Consider the following 23,644-nt stretch of genomic DNA (forward strand, 5'->3'; position numbering starts at 1 on the left):
TGTGTTGTTGGGTCTGATTGATGTTAGCAGTGTGAAATGAAAAGGCTGTGTTGTTGGGTCTGAGGTCTGATTGGCGGTTTTCTCTCCTGCCAGTCTGCACGTGGCGGCCATGCGGGGACAGACAGAATGCCTGGCGCTGATTCTGGCGCACGGAGTCGACGCTTCGCTGACGGACGGTTCCGGTGAGCCCCGCCCTCACGGCAATCACTGCCCCGCCCACACGCCAATCACTGCCCCGCCCTGTGTGTGTGTGTGTGTGTGTGTGGGTTAGTGAGGTGTGCGTGTGTTTGTGTGGGTTAGTGAGGTGTGTGTGTGTGTGTGTGTGTGTGTGTGGGTTAGTGAGGTGTGTGTGTGTGTGTGTGTGTGTGTGTGTGTGTGTGTGTGTTTCAGGGAAATAAAAAGCTGTTGACTAAGAAAAGCATCAGATAAAAACATGCTTGGGCAGGACTTTGGAAAAACAGCTTCAGTGAAGGAATATTTACAGGAAAGCAGCGATTGGCCAATAGAAAGGCGGCTTCTTACTACATGGCTCAACAAACTGCTTCTGACACTGTTAATGAAGCAATGTCTCCTTTATTGTGTCAAACATTGCATTAACATGTGTTTTATATTGTACATGGGTTCTACTGCACTCAGGGTTCAGTACAGTCTCCCTACTGCCCTCTCCTGCCCTTGGGGTTCAGTACAGTCTCTGTACTGCCCCCAGGGTTCAGTACAGTCTCTCTATTGCCCTCTCCTGCCCTTGGGGTTCAGTATAGTCTCTCTACTGCCCTCTACTGCCCCCAGGGATCAGTGCAGTCTCTCTACTGCCCCCTACTGCCCTCAGGGTTCAGTGCAGTCTCTCTACTGCCCTCATGGGTCAGTCTATCACTTCATTTTTACTGTCCTCAGGTTTCAGTGCTTTACACCTTGCTGCCAAAAATAACCACCAGGAGTGTGCCAAGAGGCTGATCCAGGTAAGAGCCATGAGATCATTCAACCAATAAGAATCCAGCATTTAAAGAAAACGGGGCTGTGGGGGGGTGGGGGTTGGGGGGTGTGGTGGGGGTAAAAGCAGGGCTTTGTGAGTGGGGGTTTGGAGTAAATGTGGGGCTTTGTGGGGGGTGTGGTGGGGTAAAAGCAGAGCTCTGTGGGGGGGGGGTGGGGGTAATACAGGGCTCTGGGGGGGTGGGGGGTAGTGTTTGTGCAGGGCACCTCAGGACTCAGACTCTTAATGCTTACGTATCTCTGGTTCTGCTTTAATGAATTAACTGCTTAATCTGATTTGTCTGGACATGGACTAAAAATGTGGTGACTAATTGAACATGACACATAATGACAAGTTCGCAGCAGGTTCAGTTCTTTTCAAAACCACTTTTATCAGAATTTAAAACTGCATGCGGCAGGAATGTAATGGTAATTTACCCCATTAGCATAACCCAGTTCTTTGACACATCACCATCAAAACTGTTGCCAGGCTACAGGTCTGGATTCATTTCTGCTTTTTATTTCTTCAAAATAGAAATTTCACAGGGGTGCTTCAGGGCATTGCGTGGGATTTTTTGTATTTTCTGAAGAGAGGTGGGGCTGGGAGGGTCATGTGACAAGGAGAGGAGAGGACGCCTCTGTCTGATCACATGACTGGCGAATTTGGGGTTGCTGCCCTGTAGCCAGTCAGGTGATCTACCTGACATGGTATTACTGTGACATCAGGGCATATAAATGTGCTGCAATAAGAACAGTCCATTCAGCCCATATAGAACGCAAGAATATATTCGTCTTTAATCTCATTTGTGAAATTTTGTGACCTGAGCTGATCTGCCATACTGTGTGTATTTCACACTGCCCTCTGGTGGCCTGGCTGACTGTGGGCACTGACCATTATCCCCATGTTCCCCATGTGACGGGACAGGGTGGTGTGAGCAAATGTTCACTTTGCTTTGCAATGCTGTACGTCTACATGCGTGGAGAGAAACGTCCTTCTGTTCAGGAGAAGCACAAATAAATCCCAAAGTAAGCATATGGGTGTTTTCCTTTTTAAAACCGTTCACAGAAGATGTTCCCGTAGCAGTCTGTATTACAGTCCCTCCACACCCAGTGAATTTCTTGCATATAGTGAAGGTATTTTTTAGGCGCACACTATTCTCATAAGTAATGAAACTGCCACTGTGCTTATATACCCCAGATCCCTAATAATCCAAAAGCAATCTTTGGTTAAAAAGTCTGACAGACAGTCTAAATAATGTGATTCCACATTTACTGTGAACTCTGGCTCATGCATTTCCATCCACTGAAGGGCTGTTGAACTGGTGGCTCAGTGCCAGAGGGGCCCAACACAGACATGTGATCCCTGAGAAATAGACCGTTCATTACTTCATTTCTGTCGCTCATTGAGACCCTATAAACCGCTCTTTAGTTCTGTGCTCAGTGTGACCGTATAAACCGCTCTTTAGTTCTGTGCTCAGAGTGACCGTATAAACCGCTCTTTAGTTCTGTGCTCAGTGTGACCGTATAAACCGCTCTTTAGTTCTGTGCTCAGTGTGACCGTATAAACCGCTCTTTAGTTCTGTGCTCAGTGTGACCGTATAAACCGCTCTTTAGTTCTGTGCTCAGTGTGACCGTATAAACCGCTCTTTAGTTCTGTGCTCAGTGTGACCGTATAAACCGCTCTTTAGTTCTGTGCTCAGTGTGACCGTATAAACCGCTCTTTAGTTCTGTGCTCAGTGTGACCGTATAAACCGCTCTTTAGTTCTGTGCTCAGTGTGACCGTATAAACCGCTCTTTAGTTCTGTGCTCAGTGTGACCGTGTGACCCTATAAACCGCTCTTTAGTTCTGTGCTCAGTGTGACCGTATAAACCGCTCTTTAGTTCTGTGCTCAGTGTGACTGTATAAACCGCTCTTTAGTTCTGTGCTCAGTGTGACCCTATAAACCGCTCTTTAGTTCTGTTCTCAGTGTGACCGTATAAACCGCTCTTTAGTTCTGTTCTCAGTGTGACCGTATAAACCGCTCTTTAGTTCTGTGCTCAGTGTGACCGTATAAACCGCTCTTTAGTTCTGTGCTCAGTGTGACCGTATAAACCGCTCTTTAGTTCTGTTCTCAGTGTGACCCTATAAACCGCTCTTTAGTTCTGTGCTCAGTGTGACCGTATAAACCGCTCTTTAGTTCTGTGCTCAGTGTGACCGTATAAACCGCTCTTTAGTTCTGTTCTCAGTGTGACCGTATAAACCGCTCTTTAGTTCTGTGCTCAGTGTGACCCTATAAACCGCTCTTTAGTTCTGTTCTCAGTGTGACCGTATAAACCGCTCTTTAGTTCTGTGCTCAGTGTGACCGTATAAACCGCTCTTTAGTTCTGTTCTCAGTGTGACCGTATAAACCGCTCTTTAGTTCTGTGCTCAGTGTGACCGTATAAACCGCTCTTTAGTTCTGTGCTCAGTGTGACCCTATAAACCGCTCTTTAGTTCTGTGCTCAGTGTGACCGTATAAACCGCTCTTTAGTTCTGTGCTCAGTGTGACCGTATAAACCGCTCTTTAGTTCTGTGCTCAGTGTGACCCTATAAACCGCTCTTTAGTTCTGTTCTCAGTGTGACCGTATAAACCGCTCTTTAGTTCTGTTCTCAGTGTGACCCTATAAACCGCTCTTTAGTTCTGTGCTCAGTGTGACCGTATAAACCGCTCTTTAGTTCTGTGCTCAGTGTGACCGTATAAACCGCTCTTTAGTTCTGTGCTCAGTGTGACTGTATAAACCGCTCTTTAGTTCTGTGCTCAGTGTGACCGTATAAACCGCTCTTTAGTTCTGTGCTCAGTGTGACCGTATAAACCGCTCTTTAGTTCTGTGCTCAGTGTGACTGTATAAACCGCTCTTTAGTTCTGTGCTCAGTGTGACCGTATAAACCGCTCTTTAGTTCTGTGCTCAGTGTGACCGTATAAACCGCTCTTTAGTTCTGTGCTCAGTGTGACCGTATAAACCGCTCTTTAGTTCTGTGCTCAGTGTGACCGTATAAACCGCTCTTTAGTTCTGTTCTCAGTGTGACCGTATAAACTGCTCTTTAGTTCTGTTCTCAGTGTGACCGTATAAACCGCTCTTTAGTTCTGTGCTCAGTGTGACCGTATAAACCGCTCTTTAGTTCTGTGCTCAGTGTGACCGTATAAACCGCTCTTTAGTTCTGTTCTCAGTGTGACCGTATAAACCGCTCTTTAGTTCTGTTCTCAGTGTGACCGTATAAACCGCTCTTTAGTTCTGTGCTCAGTGTGACCCTATAAACCGCTCTTTGGTTCTGTGCTCAGTGTGACCCTATAAACCGCTCTTTGGTTCTGTGCTCAGTGTGACCGTATAAACCGCTCTTTAGTTCTGTGCTCAGTGTGACCGTATAAACCGCTCTTTAGTTCTGTGCTCAGTGTGACCGTATAAACCGCTCTTTAGTTCTGTGCTCAGTGTGACTGTATAAACCGCTCTTTAGTTCTGTGCTCAGTGTGACCGTATAAACCGGTCTTTAGTTCTGTGCTCAGTGTGACCGTATAAACCGCTCTTTAGTTCTGTGCTCAGTGTGACCGTATAAACCGCTCTTTAGTTCTGTTCTCAGTGTGACCGTATAAACCGCTCTTTAGTTCTGTTCTCAGTGTGACCGTATAAACCGCTCTTTAGTTCTGTTCTCAGTGTGACCGTATAAACCGCTCTTTAGTTCTGTGCTCAGTGTGACCGTATAAACCGCTCTTTAGTTCTGTTCTCGGTGTGACCGGATCCGGGTCTGCATCCCTCCTACTAGGCACCACATTTGAGGGCTGTAGTGGAGGAGGGCGTCTGCCTGTCTGAGCATGTGCAGTTTGTCTTTCTTGCTGTTTTATAACGAGCATGTGGGTGTTTTTTTGACCAATGTGCTCCATTTTTAAAAGCAATCTGTTCCTCTGGAAGAAAACACACTGACACACTGTTTTCATCATTATAACTGGCGAAAAACAAGATTGCTTTATGATTGGTGAAAAGGGGGACAGTTATAACTGGTGAAAAGCAAACTTTTTTGTCTGTTGAAAAACAAAACGAAGTATGATTATACCTTGTGTAAAATCTGTTTGCTCTCCTTCCCGTAGGGTAAATGTGTCATTGACATGCTGGACAGCTCAGGGAAGACTGCTCTTCACCACGCGGGTAAGACCATTACCTTACATTACCTGACATTACATTACCTTACATTACATTACCTTACATTACATAACCTTACATTACCTGACATTACATTACCTTACCTTACATTACCCGACATTACATTACATTACCTGACATTACATTACATTACCTGACATTACATTACATTAACTTACATTACCTTACATTGCATTGTTGCCATTTAACAGACACACGCAACTTTACACAGCTATAGATATATACTGAAGCAATGCAGGTTAAGTACCTTGCTCAAGGGTACAATGACAGTGCTCTACCTGGGATTAGAACCTGCTGTCTTCGTAGCTTACCAGCTCTGTTCCTTACCCGTTACACTACAGTACCACATTACCCAGGATTCCGTGCAGCAGGCGTGTGCGTGCGGTCGTGGCCGTTCCCCTGTCTCTTTATGGCTCTTTATGGGAAAGTGGGGCAGTGATCGCTTGGGGCGAAGTGTCACTCCTCGTTTCCTTTACTGTGCGCAGCCCGGCTGCAGCTGCTGGTGTGTAATGCGTGTCTGTGCTGCTTTGTGACAGGGGCGGGACTTAGGGTTTGGGGGTAGGACTCTGGGTTTTGGGGCGGGACTTAGGGTTTGGGGGTGGGACTCTGGGTTTTGGGGCGGGACTTAGGGTTTGGGGATGGGGCTCGGTGTTGGGGTGGGACTTGCAGGGGGCAGGACTTTAGGTCTGGGGCAGGGCTCTGAGTTTTGGGCACGGCTCTGTCGGGAGCGGGACTCTGTGTTGGGGGCGGGGCTCCGTGTCGGGGGTGGGATTCTGTGTTGTGGGTGGGACTCTGTGTTGTGGGTGGGACTCTGTGTCGTGGGTGGGACTCTGTGTCGTGGGTGGGACTCTATGTTGGGGGCGGGGCTCCATGTCGGGGGTGGGATTCTGTGTTGTGGGTGGGACTCTGTGTCGTGGGTGGGACTCTATGTTGGGGGCGGGGCTTTGTGCACTCAGTGCTGTTGTTTGTCTCATATGCAGCGGCCAGTGGGAGTGTCCTTATTGCCCAGCTGCTCTGTGAGCACAAGAGTCCTGTGAACCTGAAGGATGCGGTACGTATGGGAGCCACTGATCGCACTGAATACGCTCCAGCATCATACACGCGCATACTCGCGCATATACACGCATGCACGCGCATACATGCGCATACACACGCATAAACAGGCATACATGCGCATAAACATGCATTCACACTCATACACATGCATAAACATGCATTCACATGCATACACACGCATAAATATGCATACACACGCATAAACATGCATTCACACGCATACACACACATAAACATTCATACACACGCATACACATGCATAACCATTCATATACAGGCATAAACATTCATACACACGCATACACATGCATAACCATTCATATACAGGCATAAACATTCATAAACACGCATGCACATGCATAGACATTCATAAACATGCATACAGTGAGCTGTTCTCTCACTGCTGTAACATCTGAATTCATGTGAAAGGGAGCAATACAAATAACATATCGCACAATGACTAAAATAAAAGACTAAAATAACTGCTGATACTCAGACAGATTTTATGCTGAGAGGAAACTGGTCATGGGTGCGGGGGGGGAGTCTCATGTAGAGTTCAGACTCATTCATCTTAATCTTGCGTGAAGACGGCCGCATGCGTCTTCATCCATCTGACGTGTCTGTCAGGCCCGGTACTCCCCGAATGGACTCCCTTCCGTACAGGAAGTGTAGGAGTTTCCTCTCAGCGCACCAGCTCGTCATTTCACAATTTAAAGCTGCACTGAACTGCGTTCGTTCCGCAGATTCTCTGAACCAGAGGCACTTAGGGTGACAGAACATAACTTCATCCTCCTGAGTTACATGAGCAGCAGTGGCACGGACCCTCCCAACACGTTTTTTTAAGTAGTTGTGTTACAGAAATTGCACTTAGTTTGTCAAACCCATTTGTAAACTGTAAAATGTGATCATATTCATCCTAATACATTTATCAGTGATGAGATCAGAACCTCTGGGATCAGTTATCTCACAGCACAGCGAGCTCAGTTATCGGTTAGCTCAGAGCAAAGCGAGGTCATTGATTGGTTGGCTCATTGTTCTGAACCAGGTTGTTTCAGCTTGAGTGTGTGTGTGTATATGGACCCAGTTCTCTTTGGCTCTTTACTGAAGGAGATAGAAGCACGCCATCTGTCAGTCTTTCTTACAAAAATATCACAAATTATCTACACTTTATAAAGGAGACAGAATGTTGTTCACTAGCTCTCTTGTTTTGTTTCATACGATGTAGAGCACCCTGTTGGCAGTTTGTCCTGTTTTTTTCAGAGCATTAAAACGCATTTATTTTATTATTTTTTTATAATCCAATCTGTTTGGATCCCACTTTACCAGTGTCGGTTTCTGTGCTGTTATGTCTGGGCGCGCATGCTATTTATGGAGAACCTGCGCAGGATTGGCTGCGACCTGTGTGTGCATGCGTGGGTGGGTGCGAGCGTGTGTTTGTGTGTTTGTGTGTGCGCTTGTGGGTTTGTGCATGCGTGCGTGCGTGGGTGCGTAGGACTACATAGCCCCAGTTATAGCTGGCCTATTGGCTGATTGAGGGAGGTTTGCATTCACATCTTTGGCTGTGTGTCAGATAGAGGTTAAATCTCTGCTCTTGGCAGAGCTGAGCGTTTGTTACAGAGTCAGGGTCTGGGTCCAGATCTCTGCTCTCGTCAGAGCTGAGTGTTTGTTACAGAGTCAGGGTCTGGGTCCAGATCTCTGCTCTCGTCAGAGCTGAGTGTTTGTTGCAGAGTCAGGGTCTGGGTCCAGATCTCTGCTCTCGGCAGAGCTGAGTGTTTGTTACAGAGTCAGGGTCTGGGTCCAGATCTCTGCTCTCGTCAGAGCTGAGTGTTTGTTACAGAGTCGGTCTGGTCAGTCTGCTCTCTGAGTAGTGTTTTGCAGAGTCAGGGTCTGGGTCCAGATCTCTGCTCTCGGCAGAGCTGAGTGTTTGTTACAGAGTCAGGGTCTGGGTCCAGGTGCTGCTAACAGACCTTTGAGTCCCGAAGAGAGTGCCCTCTGCTGCAGTGCGCTGGGGCGAAGCTCGATTTGTGTTTGGCCTGTCACCCCCCCCCCCTCCCCCCCACCTGTCTGTGTTCAGAAACTCCGCTCATTCCATTCCTTTTGACATCTCCTGGGTTTCTAATGCAGGGCGTGTCAGATTCACTTCTGTGCCTCTGCTGTGATTTATTTATTCAGTTTTTTATGCTGGGCTCTTGATCAGTTTAATTTATTTAAGCTCTTTTAGTATTTTAATTTCAAATTTTTCTTTGCATCTGAACTCAGTTTTAGAGAAATGTTTTAGTTTCAGTGACGGACTGTCTACTTTCTGTTCGGTCCCCACAAATTTCACTGTTCAGTTGAACCTTTTTTAAGGGATCCCGTGGCATATGGCACGTTACAGAAAGTCCTAGCGATGGTTGATCTGACTGGTTAAAATGGCGGGATGTGAATATGGGGCATGTATACTTCATGGCACGCAGAGCCTATTTCTGACTCAGTTTGGCCTCATTAATTAGATTAAATGTGTGCAACCGGAGAACAACCGATAATCAAATCACAGACCCCGCTGGATTTTCAGTGTGCACATGTGCCAAAAAGCATAATCCCCCCCTATTCCAGGAATGTGTGGAGTATGAATCTGACAGGCGTAGTGCGCAGTGTTAGTTTGGATGTTAATAATGGCCTTCTCTGGAGCGCGCGGCGCTAGGCGCTAGCGCTGCTAACCCCTTTAACTGGCGCGTGAGTCACTCTGGCAGGGCGCGCTGTCGCGGTAACGATGCCCGCCGGCCCTCCCTGTACTGAACTCTATTTGAGTCTTATTGCCCCCCCCCCCCCCGTGCTGAAACGCAGCGCTGTGAAAACATTCGCGCTCCCTGATGTAATGTGAGCTGAGGCTGCTCTCGCCGGGGTTGATAAGACAGCGAGGGGCAGACGGGGGGGGGGGGGGGGGGGGAGGTAAACGCCGTACAGGCTGATGTAATTGTCTCGCATTTTTAGCACATCGCGAAGTTCATGGCTAGTTTAGTTCCAACCTTCCATCATTTGATGCAAGTTTGCAAACTCTTGCAGAGGCTTTATGATCGGTGGTCTGGACATTTATTCCAGTGTAGAGCAGAGAGACAGTGTGTGAGACAGTGCACAATCTGCGGCGTTGTGTTGAAAATCTCCCAAACTTTACTTTTTGTTCAGACTGTCAGCACAGAGCTTCTGTTCTTCTAATAGACTCAATTACACCAAGCTTCTCTTCTGAAGCTGCACTCACTGTAAAGGGCTTCTCTTCTGAAGCTGCACTCACTGTAAAGGGCTTCTCTTCTGAAGCTGCACTCACTGTAAAGGGCTTCTCTTCTGAAGCTGCACTCACTGTAAAGGGCTTCTCTTCTGAAGCTGCACTCACTGTAAAGGGCTTCTCTTCTGAAGCTGCACTCACTGTAAAGGGCTTCTGTGCTGAAGCTGAATGCACTGTAACACAACTGTGCTGATATTTTACAGCAACTCATTTCAAAGCAGAAAAACAGCAGTGTTTTGTGTGTGTGTCCTGCCAGGAGGGGTTAATGTGTGTGTGTGTGTGTGTGTGTCCTACAGGAGTGGTTAATGTGTGTGTGTGTGTGTGTGTGTCCTGCAGGAGGGGTTAATGTGTGTGTGTGTGTGTGTGTGTGTCCTGCAGGAGGGGTTAATGTGTGTGTGTGTGTGTCCTATAGGAGGGGTTAATGTGTGTGTGTGTGTGTGTCCTATAGGAGGGGTTAATGTGTGTGTGTGTGTGTCCTATAGGAGGGGTTAATGTGTGTGTGTGTGTGTCCTATAGGAGGGGTTAATGTGTGTGTGTGTGTGTGTCCTAAGGAGGGTTTGTGTGTGTGTGTGTGGTGTGTGTCCTCAGGAGGGTTAATGTGTGTGTGTGTGTGTCTACAGAGGGTTAATGTGTGTGTGTGTTGTCTGACAGGAGGGTTAATGTGTGTGTGTGTGTGTCCTATGGAGGGGTTAATGTGTGTGTGTGTGGTGTGTCCTGACAGGAGGGGTTAATGTGTGTGTGTGTGTGTTGTAGATTAATGTGTGTGGTGTGTGTGTGTCTGGTATGTGTGTGTGTGTGTGTGTCTTACAGGAGGGGTTAATGTGTGTGTGTGTGTGTCCTGCAGGAGGGCTTCACTCCGTTGCTGTTGTCTGCTCGCCATGCCCATGCGGACGTGTGCCGGACCCTGATGGACTGGGGAGCCGATGTGAACGCCTGTGACAAGAGTGGCAGGTAGCAGCACAGCCTGTGATTCTGTGGTTAATAATAAACCCTGTGTGTGTGTGTGTCTGCCTGTGTGTGTGTGTGTGTGTCTGCCTGTGTGTGTGTGTGTGTGTGTGTGGGGTTAGTTAATAAACCCTGTGTGTGTGTGTGTGTGTGGGGTTAGTTAATAAACCCCGTGTGTGTGTATATGTGTGTGTGTGTGTGTGTGTGGGGTTAGTTAATAAACCCTGTGTGTGTGTGTGTGTGTGTGGGGTTAGTTAATAAACCCTGTGTGTGTGTGTATGTGTGTGTGTGTGTGTGTGTGTGTGTGTGTGTGGGGTTAGTTAATAAACCCTGTGTGTGTGTGTGAGTGTGTGTGTGTGGGGTTAGTTAATAAACCCTGTGTGTGTGTGTGTTTCTCAGGACTGCGGTGATGTTGGCCAGTGAGAGCAGCAGTGCCGCTGCGGTGGAGATGCTGGTGCAGAGGGGAGCAGGCCTGCTGATGGTGGACTCTCTGGGCCACGATGTCCTGCACTACGCTAAGCTCTCGGGCAGCTCCCAGATCAAAGCTCTCCTCTCCAGTGCACTACAGCGCCTCAGAAAGGACTCCGGTAAGGCCTCCCCCACCTCCTGTGGTTCTGCTTCAGCCCCCCTCTGCCTTTTAGGAAGAGCAAAACTCTCTCTTCCTGGCTCGGAATGATGGGATAAGAATTTTGGAATTAGCACGTTAGCACGTAACGGTGACAGAGTGTGGCAGACCGCCTGTGCTCATTGGGAAGCGGCCAGGCTGTGGTTAGTGCTCTGGGCTGGAGGCTTTTCTCTGTATCTCAGTGAGTGTCTCTTTTTTTGGTGAGGGTTGGACACCGGCTCGTGAGATAGCGGGAGTTGCACTGTTGCAGTGTAAGATGTGAGTGCATTCTGTTCCACCCTTTTTCAATGAAACACTGCCACCTGCTGGCTGGTGGAAGGCTAGCACCAACTCCAGCCATTCGGTGGGCACAGTGAGATTTTTAGTTCATGGTTATGACATCAGCCTAATGGTTAATAATGACATCCTAATTCTAGTCTTTAGAGGTAGGGTGTCAAACTCAAAGCCTAGAGGGCCACTTTTTTCTGGGTGTTTTTGTGTGTTCATACATTTAAGTGCTTTAAGTCCTGAGGCCTGACCTGCCCACTCTGTGGAGGGAACTGCAGGTGCTGCAGCCAGACTGGAGTGGAGTTGGAGATCCTTAAATTTTGGGTTCCATTTAGAGTCTTCTGAATTTTCAGCTTGAGAAATAAGGATATTAAATTTTGTTTCCAAGCCCACTCAAAAGCACTCGCGTCATTTACAGCACAGGAGCAGGCGCTGCGTTTGTTTGTTGTGTTCATGTTTACTGTGGTGTTGAAAAATGTGTTTTTAATAGTGTGTTAATTCTAAAAGTGGTGGTACACTGATTTAATGTGCTGATAATTATTCTCATTAAATGAACTGACTAGCTTTTAATGTTCTTTTTCCTCTTTGTTGATATAGATACGATGTCGCCAAAACCAGTCCAGGTAAGGAAACGGTTTATTGTGTTGCTCTGCCGGACATGCTGAGCTGGCCTGTGTCAGCTGACCTGCTCTCAGCCAATCAGAAGAGCAGGGGTCCGTTGCCGAGTGGTCACGCCCTTTCGCCCCCCCGAGGCGGCGTTCCCTTCTCCCCGCGCGCGCTCGTAGCGTACGGAGACGCGGCAAAGATCTTCCCGCCAAAAATCCCCCTCCGCCAAAAACCTTCCTCCTCTTCCTGAACTGAGCTCAAATCCAGTGGCCTCAGCATGAGCATGTGTCTAACTCCTCCGCGCTACGGACGGCCTGAACCTCCCTCTTCCAGAATAAACTCATAAATAAACACATAAATAAACACATAAATACATAAATAAACACATAAATACATAAACACTGCCCCTGGCACGATCGATGCCCATCTGAGTGACTCTTGTACTCTTTTCACTAACCGGACTAAAACTCTGACTCGCTGATTTCTCCTCTCCGCACTCTCGCTCTCTCACTGTCACTCTCTCACTCACTCTCAGCATGATTCGCTGGCTCTGGGGGACGGAGACAGGAGCACCACTCCCAAAAAGCGGAAAGCCCCGCCCCCTCCTTTTAGCCCCATTCAGGTAAAGGCATGCACCTGTTCGTCTGTGCACCTGTCCGTCCATCTGTCTGTCTTTCCGTCTGTGTGGAAGGATCCTGGGCCTTTGCCCTCTCTGTTTAAATGCCTGTGTGCTCTCTGTCTCCTGCCAGTAACTCTGGTTTATCTACTGAAATGCTTTCCAGACTCAAATCTCAGAATATAATCGATATAGTGTTTGAAAATGTGATGCCGTGTACATGGGTAGGAAGTGTGCGTTATGAATCCGTGATGGGTCATTAATTGTCTGCGTATTTGTCATGTGTTTGTTTGAGATGTGCATCTGTCTCCTGGACTTTGATAAGTCTGGGTCACTTCTGCCCATTTTTTTAGACTGTATCATCGCAGATTTTGAGATTTGGCTGGTTTGTCTGATGATAAACCCCTGGGACTGAAATTACCCAGAATCCTTATTAAGGGAGATGTGCGCTAACACAGCTCGGTCAGATTAGCGCAACTCTGCATTTCACAGACCAACTGCCATTATTATACTCACACGCAACTCTGTTACCTTAAATTTTGTGGTGAACATAGAACGTAATGTATGTAAAAGATAGAGCTGGATAAGAACCCTAAAATGATATAAGAACCTTTCCTCTGTGACCTATAGTAATGTACATGTGACAGGTCAAAAGTTTTGGGGTTTTGCTAATTTGCCCAAACTTTGTTAGCCCTTTTCTCTTATAATAAGGATCCTGGGCAAATAAGCCAAATCTCATTAAAATCTGTGACTTTGGAGTCCAGATATGTGTTGAATTGACCTGGACTTACCCAGTTTTGGTATGCTTTTGCTATTGTACAGTCTATTCTGTGTGTGTATGTGGGGGGTGGGGGTGGGGGGGGGGTGGGAGGGATATTTGCGTGCGTGTGCATGTGTGTGCGTGTGTAAGCACGCATGAGTATGTCTGCAGGTGTGTGTGTGTAAGCACGCATGAGTGTGTCTGTGCAGGTGTGTGTGTGTAAGCGCACGTGAGTGTGTCTGTGCAGGTGTGTGTGTGTAAGCGCACGTGAGTGTGTCTGTGCAGGTGTGTGTGTGTAAGCGCACGTGAGTGTGTCTGTGCAGGTGTGTGTGTGTGTGTAAGCGCACGTGAGTGTGTGTGTGGTGAAGGATTTGCTGGAGTAAAACAGTAAATAAGTGATGTATATCACTTATATATTAAATGAGTATATTGTTTTCCCAGAGTCCTCAGCTGGCTGAAATGGCGTCTCCCCCTTACCTGACCCCGAACCAAACCCCAACATCGAGCACGAACGTCACGCCCAGGAAGTTTAATTACCCGGTAACGGTCTCTCCCTGTGGAGGTTATTTCTGGTGTTGGTCTTTCTGTGTGAATTTTTCTAACATTGGCCTCTCGCTCTGTGACCAACGGTTTTGTAATGTTTGACTCTTTCTGTGAGAAAGGAGGTTGTTTTAATGTTGGTCTCTGAATAAGGAGGTTTTTTTTAAACTTTGTTCTCTGTGAGAAAGGAGGTTGTTTTAATGTTGGTCTCTGAATAAGGAGGTTTTTTTTAAACTTTGTTCTCTGTGAGAAAGGAGGTTGTTTTAATGTTGGTCTCTGAATAAGGAGGTTTTTTTAACTTTGTTCTCTGTGAGAAAGATGGTTCTCTAACGTTGGTCGCTGTGGCAGGAGGATGAACTGAAGAGCGAGGTGCTGAAGGACGAGATCGAGAAGTTGCAGGAGGAGAAGAGCATGCTGCTGGAGACCATCGAAGATCTGAAGCAGATCGTAGAGCAAACGCAGCCCAAGGTGGGTGAAGTTCTGATGGATTATCGTGTGTGTGTGTGTGTGTGTGTGTGTGTGTGTGTGTGTGTCTGTGTCTGTGTGTGTGTGTGTGTGTGTGTGTGTGTGTGTGTGTGTGTGTCTCGCTTATGTTAGATAATAGTGATGAAGGTTTAGAGTGAGAAGGCTAAGTATGTTCCAGGTTTGATCTGTGAAGGCTATCAGGAAAGACTTCAGGTTATTGATCTTTTCAGGCTTATCAAAAGTATTTCCTTCTGAGTTTTCTTTGTTATAGAAAAATAGGAATTGGATTGTTGAAGAACCTCTGCTCTGTCTGGGAAACCTGCCTGGCAGCCACATCAGGGACACTGTGCTCTTGGAGGTTTATGTGCCGGAGTTGCTGTTTAATGACATTCTGTTTTAGCTCCTGTACAGAGAGACCATCTCTGAGTGAAGTCTGTTTGTTTGTTTGTTTGTTTGTTCGTTCGTTCAGGCAGGGAATTGTGGGAGTGATGAGCCGTCCTTGGTAGCGACGCTGCAGGCGAAGGTTGCTGCCCTTTCTCTGGAAAACCAGCAGCTTGCTCACATCCTGAAGGTCAGTCAGTCTCAGAGCGGTCTCTCTCTGGAAAACCAGCAGCTTGCTCACATCCTGAAGGTCAGTCAGTCTCAGAGCAGTCTCTCTCTGGAAAACCAGCAGCTTGCTCACATCCTGAAGGTCAGTCAGACTCAGAGCGGTCTCTCTCTGGAAAACCAGCAGCTTGCTCACATCCTGAAGGTCAGTCAGACTCAGAGCGGTCTCTCTCTGGAAAACCAGCAGCTTGCTCACATCCTGAAGGTCAGTCAGACTCAGAGCGGTCTCTCTCTGGAAAACCAGCAGCTTGCTCACATCCTGAAGGTCAGTCAGACTCAGAGCGGTCTCTCCCTGGAAACCCAGCAGGTTTCTCACATCTCAGAGCTTGCAGGATGTGAGCAAGCTTGACTTGATGTTGTCACTGTCATGGCCACAGCTCAGAGGACAGTGTTGAGATGTTGAGACTGAAGGGGTATTTTTGTGAAAGAGTGTGATGTTGAGATTGAGGGGGTATTTTTTGTGAATGTCCCCCCCACCCCATGTCTCTCTCTCTCACACAGAAACGCCAGGGGGACGAGGTCCAGGACCACTCGCGACCCAACAGCATCGACTCCAACGCCTCCTACCACTCCACCAACGCCGAGTTTGACCCCCCCAGCCAGGACAAAGAGTTCTCCCCAAAAAAGGCTGAGGAGGAGGGGAAGGGAGGGAGCGAGGAGGAGATCCGGCACCTGAGGGAGGCGCTGGGGAGCCTCCAGGCCAAGCTGCAGGAGTCCCAGCAGGAGAACCGCACCCTGCAGGAGGCGCAGGCTCTGCAGGAGGAGCTGAGGCTGAAGGAGGCGCTGGAGCAGGAGGTGCAGGAGCTGCGGGAGCAGCTGGAGCGGGCACGGGCGGAGCAGGAGCGGGACGGCCAGCGAATGGGAGCCCTGCAGGCTCAGCTGGAGGGCGGGGCCGACCGTGTGAGCTCTGAGGAGGTGGAGGATTTAAAGACCTCCTACACCACGCTGGTGGAGAGCCTGACGCTGGAGAAGGCCCAGCTGGCCAGCAGCTACAAGGAGGCGCAGGAGGAGGTGAAGATGCTGCAGGAGGCGCTGCAGGGGACCGTCCCCGTGGAGGCCGCCGCCCGGGACTTTGAGGAGATGAAGGTGGAGCTTGGGCGGGTGATTGACGGGCTGCAGAAGAGGCTGCTGGAGCTGTCGCAGTCGTACAGCGAGGCCCAGGGCGAGCTGAACTCCGCCCGCTCCCAGCTGGAGGCCTGCGCCACGCCCGACCCGGAGCTGCAGGCGCTGCGGCGCCAGGCCGAGGAGGCGCAGGAGGAGATCGCCCTCCTCAGGCGGGAGGCGGAAGCGCAGGCCCAGGCCACCGTGGCGCTGGCTGACCACACCCAGGTGGTGGCGTCGCTGGGGGCTGCGCTGAAGGAGGCGGAGTCTCGGGAGGAGGCGCTGAAGGAGCGTCTGGCGGAGCGGACGCTGCAGGTGGAGGCGCTGAAGGAGCGGCTGACGGTGGAGAAGGACGCCACGCCCGACGACTCTGTGTCCCGCCTGGAGCACCAGCAGATGCAGGAGGCCCTGGAGGCCCAGGTGTCCCAGCTCACCCTGCTGCTGCAGGACGCGCTGCGCAAGCAGGACGAGATGGCCCTGGAGACGGCGGCGGCCTGGCAGGAGGCGCGGGACGGGAGGAGCGAGAGGGAGGCGCTGAGGGAGCAGCTGGAGGCCAGCGAGCGGGAGAGGGCCCAGCTCAACAGCAGGAGCCGAGCCGCTCAGGAGACCGTCGCTGACATGCGCTCCAGAGCAGAGGCCCTCCTGTCCTCTGAGCAGGACAAGAAGAAGAAGGTCAGTTAGGCTGAGACACGCCTCTCCTTACAACCTTAACTGAAACCAGCAGAAATGAGATGTGGCATCTCAATGAAGATTTAAAATGTAGTCCAGGGTAGGACTGAAAAATTAGCATGAGTATTATGTTGGTATTATGGGAGGTGGAGTGCCCCACGGGTCAGCATTAGGACCTCTGCTCTTCCTTTTTTTTATACACATTGCTTGGGTTAGACATTAGGAGCAAGCAATTTAGAATGTTAATGATTTAATTGATGAACTCTTTAATAGAAGTGGACGGGGGGATGTTTGGCTGGACGGGCGGATGTTTGGCTGGACGGGCGGATGCTGGGTTGGACGGGCAGATGCTGGGCAAGACGGGTAGATGCTGGGCAAAAGGAGCAGATGCTGGGTTGGGTTAAAGTTGACTCTCATGCCTGCAGATCGAGGAGCTGAATAAGGAGGTGAGTCGGCTGAAGGAGGCGCTGAACAGCCTCTCGCAGCTCTCCTACGCCCCCAAGAGGCAGACCTCCCAGGTGGAGACCCTGCAGCAGCAGGTGAAACAGCTGCAGTACCAGCTGACGGTGAGTCGCGTGCCCAAAAACACTGTTGCCACGGTCACTGTCAGCCAACCATGTCTCGCTTTACGCTCCCCACAGTCATTTGGGCGGTGTTTAAAGCTCTGTGATTGGCTCAGGGGCCTTTCCTGTTCTGCTCCTCAGACAGCTTAAAACCCAAGGAGGAAGATTTATAAAAGAGCTTCAGCAGACTTGGGATGGCTTTTGTATTGTTTGCCTTTTGCTCTGTGGTGCCGGGTCAGGAAGTTGGCCAGTGATGACCTCGCTCCTCTTTCTCCGCAGGAATCTAAGAAGCAGCACCATGAGATCGTGTCGGTCTACAGAATGCACCTGCTCTACGCCGTCCAGGTGAGCCCGCGTGCCCGCGTTCTGACCCTGCCCGCGACCCCTTCCTCCTCATTCTGCCTCGTGCCCGCTTCCTGTGTGAGCCCGTGCACCCACATTCTGAATCTGCCCAGCGCCGTCATGTATAAATGTAATTGTATTAATGTGTTTATGCAGGGCCAGATGGATGAAGACGTGCAGAAGGCTTTGAAACAGATACTGATGATGTGCAAGGTGCCCACAGAAGCCAAGTGAGACTGCGGAGTTAAAGTTTACATACTGCCTGAGACAGACGGAGCGTGCTGTCTCTCTGCCCAAAACGTACCCGTGCACTGACCCCATCCCGCAAGAACCGCAGGACTGAGCCCCGCTGTCGGACAGTCCTGGGGCCGTCCTTAAATGTCCCTGACTGGGGCTGTCCCTAACAGAGACCCTCAGCCCACAGAACTGGAACGGTAGCACCGAATCAACCCTTCTGTGTGCAGCAGCTCTGAAGCAGAGAATCGTGGGAGATGTAGTCCCTGCAGCTCACCGACAGACCCCTGGGTGTGCTTGACATGTTAATTTGGTGATTACGTGGTTAAAATTCACATTTAAAATATTTTAATACGTATTTTCAAAAAAATTTAAAAAAGAAGTTATTTATTTTTTGATTGTTGAAAAAGTGCAGTTATGCATTTCAAAAATTTAAAAAAAGCACATTCAATGTATGAGAAGTTCCTCAGACCTCTGAAAATGCATGGTTTTTATGCTGTTTCTATTAACATTTTCCTATTAGCATGTACATTTATATAAAAATCAATATTTTACAGAGTATGCCTGTTTTGTAGCTACTCATACTTTTTTGACTTTCAGACGAGGAAAGAGTGTAGTGTAGAGTGTAGTTGTATTTTTATAATATTCCTTAGTTTGTGCGTTTTTGCATTTTGAATAAAGCGGTTGTGTGTTGGGCATAATATCGACCCCAGATTTTGTAGTCTGATGGAGGAACGTGGTGGAAGGTTGGGACCCCAACACCTTTCCGTAGTGCGCCCCTTTGTAACACCTTCAGAACTGAGTAGTGTTAACCCTTTAGAGCCCTTTTCTCAGCCGAACGCCCCAGGCTGTATTAACGCTGGTATTTATTTAGCGGTCAAGTACTTGAAAGATGTGGTTTAGAAGTTCCGGAAGCCCTCAGAGGGCAGAACCGTAAAAACGTTGGCATGGCAACCGCGGAGGTCCTGGCTGCACGGTGGCCACCAGCGCAGTCACGTACAGTAGCGTGTGCAGTAGCGTGTTCAGCCGTGTACTGTAGCGTGTGCAGTAGCGTGTACTGTAGCGTGTGCAGCCGTGTACTGTAGCGTGTGCAGTAGCGTGTACTGTAGCGTGTGCAGTAGCGTGTTCAGCCGTGTACTGTAGCGTGTGCAGTAGCGTGTACTGTAGCGCGTGCCCGTGTCTGCACAGCGTCGCCAACGCTGCCCGCCACACGTGTACTGAGGGAAAAAACATGTCAGTATTCTCTGTAGGCTGATTTTTTTACTTGCAATATTGTTAGAGGAAAGAGGAATGATTAGTGTGTTATAAACATTACTGCGTGCACACACACACACTCGCCCACATGCACGTGAACACACGCACGCACGCACACACACACTACACACACACTCGCCCACATGCACGTGAACACACGTGCGCACGCACGCACGCACACACATGGGGCGACATAGCTCAGGAGGTAAGAGCGGTTGTCTGGCAGTCGGAGGGTTGCCGGTTCGATCCCCACCCCGGGTGTGTCGAAGTGTCCCTGAGCAAGACACCTAACCCCTAACTGCTCTGGTGAATGCGAGGCATCAATTGTAAAGCGCTTTGGATAAAAGCGCTATATAAATGCAGTCCATTTACGCACGCACGCGCGCACACACGCACACACACACACACACAGGGTACCTGCACACTAAAGCGCAGTGCTGGTTGGGGTTTAGGGTTCTGTGGGTCTTGTTTAGCAGCTGAGTCAGGTACTGCAACTCAGCCATTTCATTCAAATACAGCTTCACTCATCTGCTTCAGTATAAACAGCTTCATTTATCAACTTCAGTATAAACAGCTTCATTTATCAACTTCAGTATAAACATCTTCATTCATCTGCTTCAGTATAAACAGCTTCATTCATCAACTTCAGTATAAACAGCTTCATTCATCAGCTTCAATAAAAACAGCTTCATTCATCAGCTTCAATAAAAACAACTTCATTTATGAGCTTCAATAAAACCACTTCATTTATGAGCTTCAGTGAAAACAGCTTCACTTTTCAGCTTTGGTAAATAGTTAATCAGCTTCAGCACAAACAGTTGCATGTGTTCATGTGCCATTGCAGATTATTGCCGTTTAGGCCGTCCTGCACTAGAGCCCTGCTTGGCACAGAGGGATGTGCAGAAAGCTCTTCAGCCTTGTGTAAACAGCAATCTGTAAGCCTTGCGTTATGGTTGAACAAATATTGACTGTTCAACAAGCAGTTCAGCATGAATTACGTTTACTTCATAATACATATTACATTAACTAACAGTGTAGCTAACATGAGCTAATGTATCTACGCCTGTTTTACATTTTCAAAGAGTGGTTTGACAGCAGAGTGGGTGTGTTCAACTACAGATAAAGTGTGTTACCTGGAACCAATTATTCAGTTTACTTCCTCAAAACCATAACATTACAAGAATAACATGCCAGTGCTGGCTTAAATGGCCTTATGAACCTTCTTTAGTGTTGAAATGTTCAGTTTTTTTTCTGAGCAGGTTTGTACTGGAAGATGAATGTTGTTGAACGCACCTCCGGAGCGCAGGCGACCGTGCTGGATGCCCCGTGTGTTGTACAGTAGCAGTGACGCACACTGCAGTGTGCTGTGCAGTGCAGTTGCAGTGACGCTCACTGCAGTGTGCTGTGCAGTACAGTTGCAGTGACGCTCACTGCAGTGTGCTGTGCAGTACAGTAGCAGTGACGCTCACTGCAGTGTGCTGTGCAGTACAGTAGCAGTGACACACACTGCAGTGTGCTGTGCAGTACAGTAGCAGTGACACACACTGCAGTGTGCTGTGCAGTACAGTTGCAGTGACGCACACTGCAGTGTGCTGTGCTGTGCAGTGCAGTGACGCACACTGCAGTGTGCTGTGCAGTGCAGTAGCAGTGACGCTCACTGCAGTGTGCAGTGCAGTAGCAGTGACGCTCACTGCAGTGTGCTGTGCAGTGCAGCGCAGGCGATCATGCTGGATGTCCCGTGTGTTGTACAGTAGCAGTGACGCACACTGCAGTGTGCTGTGCAGTGCAGCGCAGGCAGTCGTCTTTAACACGAGTCCCCAGTGCAGGGTTAGGACCTCACATGCACCTGCTGCAGTTAAAAGCAGATGCTTGTGCATGCTGTGCACGGGTCCCTGTGCGCAGTGCCTGGGTCCCTGTGCGCAGTGCCTGGGTCGCTGTGCGTAGTGCCTGGGTCGCTGTGCGTAGTGCCTGGGTCGCTGTGCGCAGTGCCTGGGTCGCTGTGCGCAGTGCCTGGGTTAGTGTAATGGGAGGAATGTCTGTTATTTTCATATTGACCGCCTGTTCGCCCTGTTTAAATCTCCCGAAGGCGGACAAATTGTCCTCACACCGCGCAGCACGGATCCTCAGCCTTAAGCGACACTCAGCACAAGGTGATGAACGAGTGAACGCATTGATGAATGAGTGAAGTTGTACTGTAACCCAGGAGCATTTCCCAGCAGGCTTTGCTTGCTTAATTTTTGTAACAGGAAATGGCGATGGAGTGGGGATGAGGAATTGGGTGGGTGGGGTGGGGGGAGGGGTGGATTTATGTAGAGGCTGAACTGTCTAGGCTGTACAAGTATTTTGAAAGAAGGGATTTTTTGAGTGCTACCTTTTTTAATGAAATAGAAAAAAAATGTTTCTGTTTGCCAATTTTTTCCCCCCAACTATTACAAGCATTTCTGAATTAATAAAACTGTTATAGAACTCTGGTTTTGTGTCTGTCACTGCTGTTGAATACAGGAGAAGAAAGGAACATTTAAGAACTCTGAACAGGTACAGTAGATTTAATATGACTCACTGGCCACCTATGGATGTTCCTGTTTTGGGGAATTCGGTGCTAGTTTGAAATTTCTGCAAAATAGCCCAAAAGAAAGTTAAAAAAAAAAGAAGACATTTTTCATTATTGGAGTGCTGTCGCAGCATTGTGTGTGTAGCATGGCCCAGTGCTGCTGGGCTGGAGGCTTGATGGGGACCTCGGTGATCCCCCCTTAACGTTGAGGGACCCTCTTCAGAGGGATCGTTTGTCACCCCTGTAAGGACAGTAACCCCCAAACACCCCCAAAATTAGTCTCTAAGTTTGAAAGCCATCATATGCGAGGATAAATCACAATTCTGAGGTTTATAGGAGTCCTCTGAAACTCGCTCCCAAAAGCCCAAAAGCACCCTCGCCTCTTGCAGATACTCACTGATCTGTGGGATTTAAAATGAGCATGAACATTCAGGCTATTGGATGCTGAACACACACTCATCCACACACACTCGCACTCATGCACACGCACACACACACACACACACACACACACACACACAAACACAGACTTAAACACACTTTTTATCCATTCCCCTCAGTAAATTGGAGTTTGTTGGATCGGACAGCAAGTGTGTGAGTAGTACCCTCGCCCACAGCTAGGTGGCAGTATAGACTAAACTAAAACTAAACCCAACAGAGTTTCTTTCTTCCAAAACTCCTGTCTGTCCTGTAAGTCACACCTTCTTTTTAGAACATGCGCAATAAAAGAAAAAAAATGTTTAAGAGAGTCTGTGTGCCTTTAAGTCCTAACATAGAATTCTGGTATTTCACTGTTCCTTCTGCCTGCTCTTTTACTGCAAGGTGTGTGTGGAAAACTGACCTGAAGTGGCTAACAGGCTAAATGGATCAAAGCAACACTGCAGCTAGCAGCTTCAAACCCAAACAGCCCCTTTAGTGTGTTCTTCCCCCTGTAATGAGCACGGAGCCGGTTCTATCTCAGGCTCCAGAAACGAGGCGAGCCTCGGACTCGAGGGTAGGGGGAGTCATCCGAGCTCCGCTAACCTCATAATGAGCCGTAGGTTTATAGCGTTTCCACACCTGCGTTTCAGGTCTTTGATCCTTATGTCATATCCTGTGTGCAAAATGCTTCGCCTCCATGCCGCAAAACAGGAAATGGGAATTGTACGCCCCCAGAAAACCATGTCTGATTAATGTGTTCGCTGTATGGGAAACGTACTGCTAAATGTATACCTGATGAATGAACTGGCTGTACGGGGCCCGTGCAGCTAAATCTACATTTGATGAATGCATTCACTGTTCAGGGCAGGTGTAGCTGAATATATATCTGATTAATGCAGAGTGCATGCTGGGAAATATCTGATTAATGTATTCCCTATGAGGGGCATATGCAGCTAAATCTATCAGGCTAAAATATCACCCTATGGGGAAAATACACAGTATACTATCTAGTGTTCATTTAACTCTAACAGAGTTTATATGAGTCCACTCTGGCCGTAGTGAACCCGTGCACACTCTGTAAGAGTTTAACACTGAACATTTTATTGTGTACAGCTGAATCTGAAAAAAAACACACACATATGTAGCTAAACCTACAGAGTCCTCAGAAAGTATTCACCCACCTCAAACTTTTCACAATCTGTCCTTACACCTAATAAGTTTGAATGCAGTGATATCACAGATTTAATGGGATTTAAGTTTGGGATATTTTCCAGAATACTGACCTTTTTGTGTTCAGCCAGTGCTTCTCTGCCATTCCTGTCATGCTCTTTGGGTCATTGAATCCTCAAGGCAATCCTTTAATATAATTCTGAAGACAACTGAATACTTTCATTTCAACATTGTAGAGTTACTTATATAGGAGTGATGAGAAATCCCTTGGATTTATATTTTAGTTTTACTTTTCAAGATCAATAATTAATGGGGGGGGGGGGGTGAACTTTCTGAAGTCACCATGTCTGATTAATGTGTTCACTGTTTGGGACAGAGGCAGCTACAGTGATATCTGATTAATGTGTTCACTGTTTGGGACAGAGGCAGCTACAGTGATATCTGATTAATGTG

General features: G+C 48.4%; 1 protein-coding gene across 16 annotated transcripts in view; it reads left to right on the top strand.

Moving 5' to 3' along the window:
* rai14 (retinoic acid induced 14) overlaps positions 1-21,521 on the top strand; it is a 57,252-nt gene extending 35,731 nt beyond the window's left edge. For 2 of the 16 annotated variants that reach the window (XM_064307198.1, XM_064307196.1), the window contains exons 4-19: positions 94-182; positions 892-956; positions 5,067-5,124; positions 6,120-6,190; positions 10,302-10,408; positions 10,802-10,989; positions 11,892-11,917; positions 12,436-12,522; positions 13,718-13,816; positions 14,165-14,284; positions 14,751-14,852; positions 15,389-16,660; positions 17,083-17,223; positions 17,500-17,565; positions 17,719-20,535; positions 20,802-21,521. In XM_064307198.1, coding sequence (XP_064163268.1) covers positions 94-182; positions 892-956; positions 5,067-5,124; positions 6,120-6,190; positions 10,302-10,408; positions 10,802-10,989; positions 11,892-11,917; positions 12,436-12,522; positions 13,718-13,816; positions 14,165-14,284; positions 14,751-14,852; positions 15,389-16,660; positions 17,083-17,223; positions 17,500-17,565; positions 17,719-17,796 — 2,569 coding nt within the window. In that variant the 3' untranslated portion in view covers positions 17,797-20,535; positions 20,802-21,521. Of the gene's footprint in view, positions 1-93; positions 183-891; positions 957-5,066; positions 5,125-6,119; positions 6,191-10,301; positions 10,409-10,801; positions 10,990-11,891; positions 11,918-12,435; positions 12,523-13,717; positions 13,817-14,164; positions 14,285-14,750; positions 14,853-15,388; positions 16,661-17,082; positions 17,224-17,499; positions 17,566-17,718; positions 20,536-20,617; positions 20,731-20,801 lie in introns of all 16 variants that reach the window. The other 14 variants (XM_064307200.1, XM_064307207.1, XM_064307201.1 and 11 more) reach the window with 14 other exon arrangements.
* Positions 21,522-23,644: the final 2,123 nt, after the last annotated feature.

This window comes from Anguilla rostrata, chromosome 14 (genome assembly GCF_018555375.3).
Source record: "Anguilla rostrata isolate EN2019 chromosome 14, ASM1855537v3, whole genome shotgun sequence".
Classification (NCBI taxonomy): domain Eukaryota; kingdom Metazoa; phylum Chordata; class Actinopteri; order Anguilliformes; family Anguillidae; genus Anguilla; species Anguilla rostrata.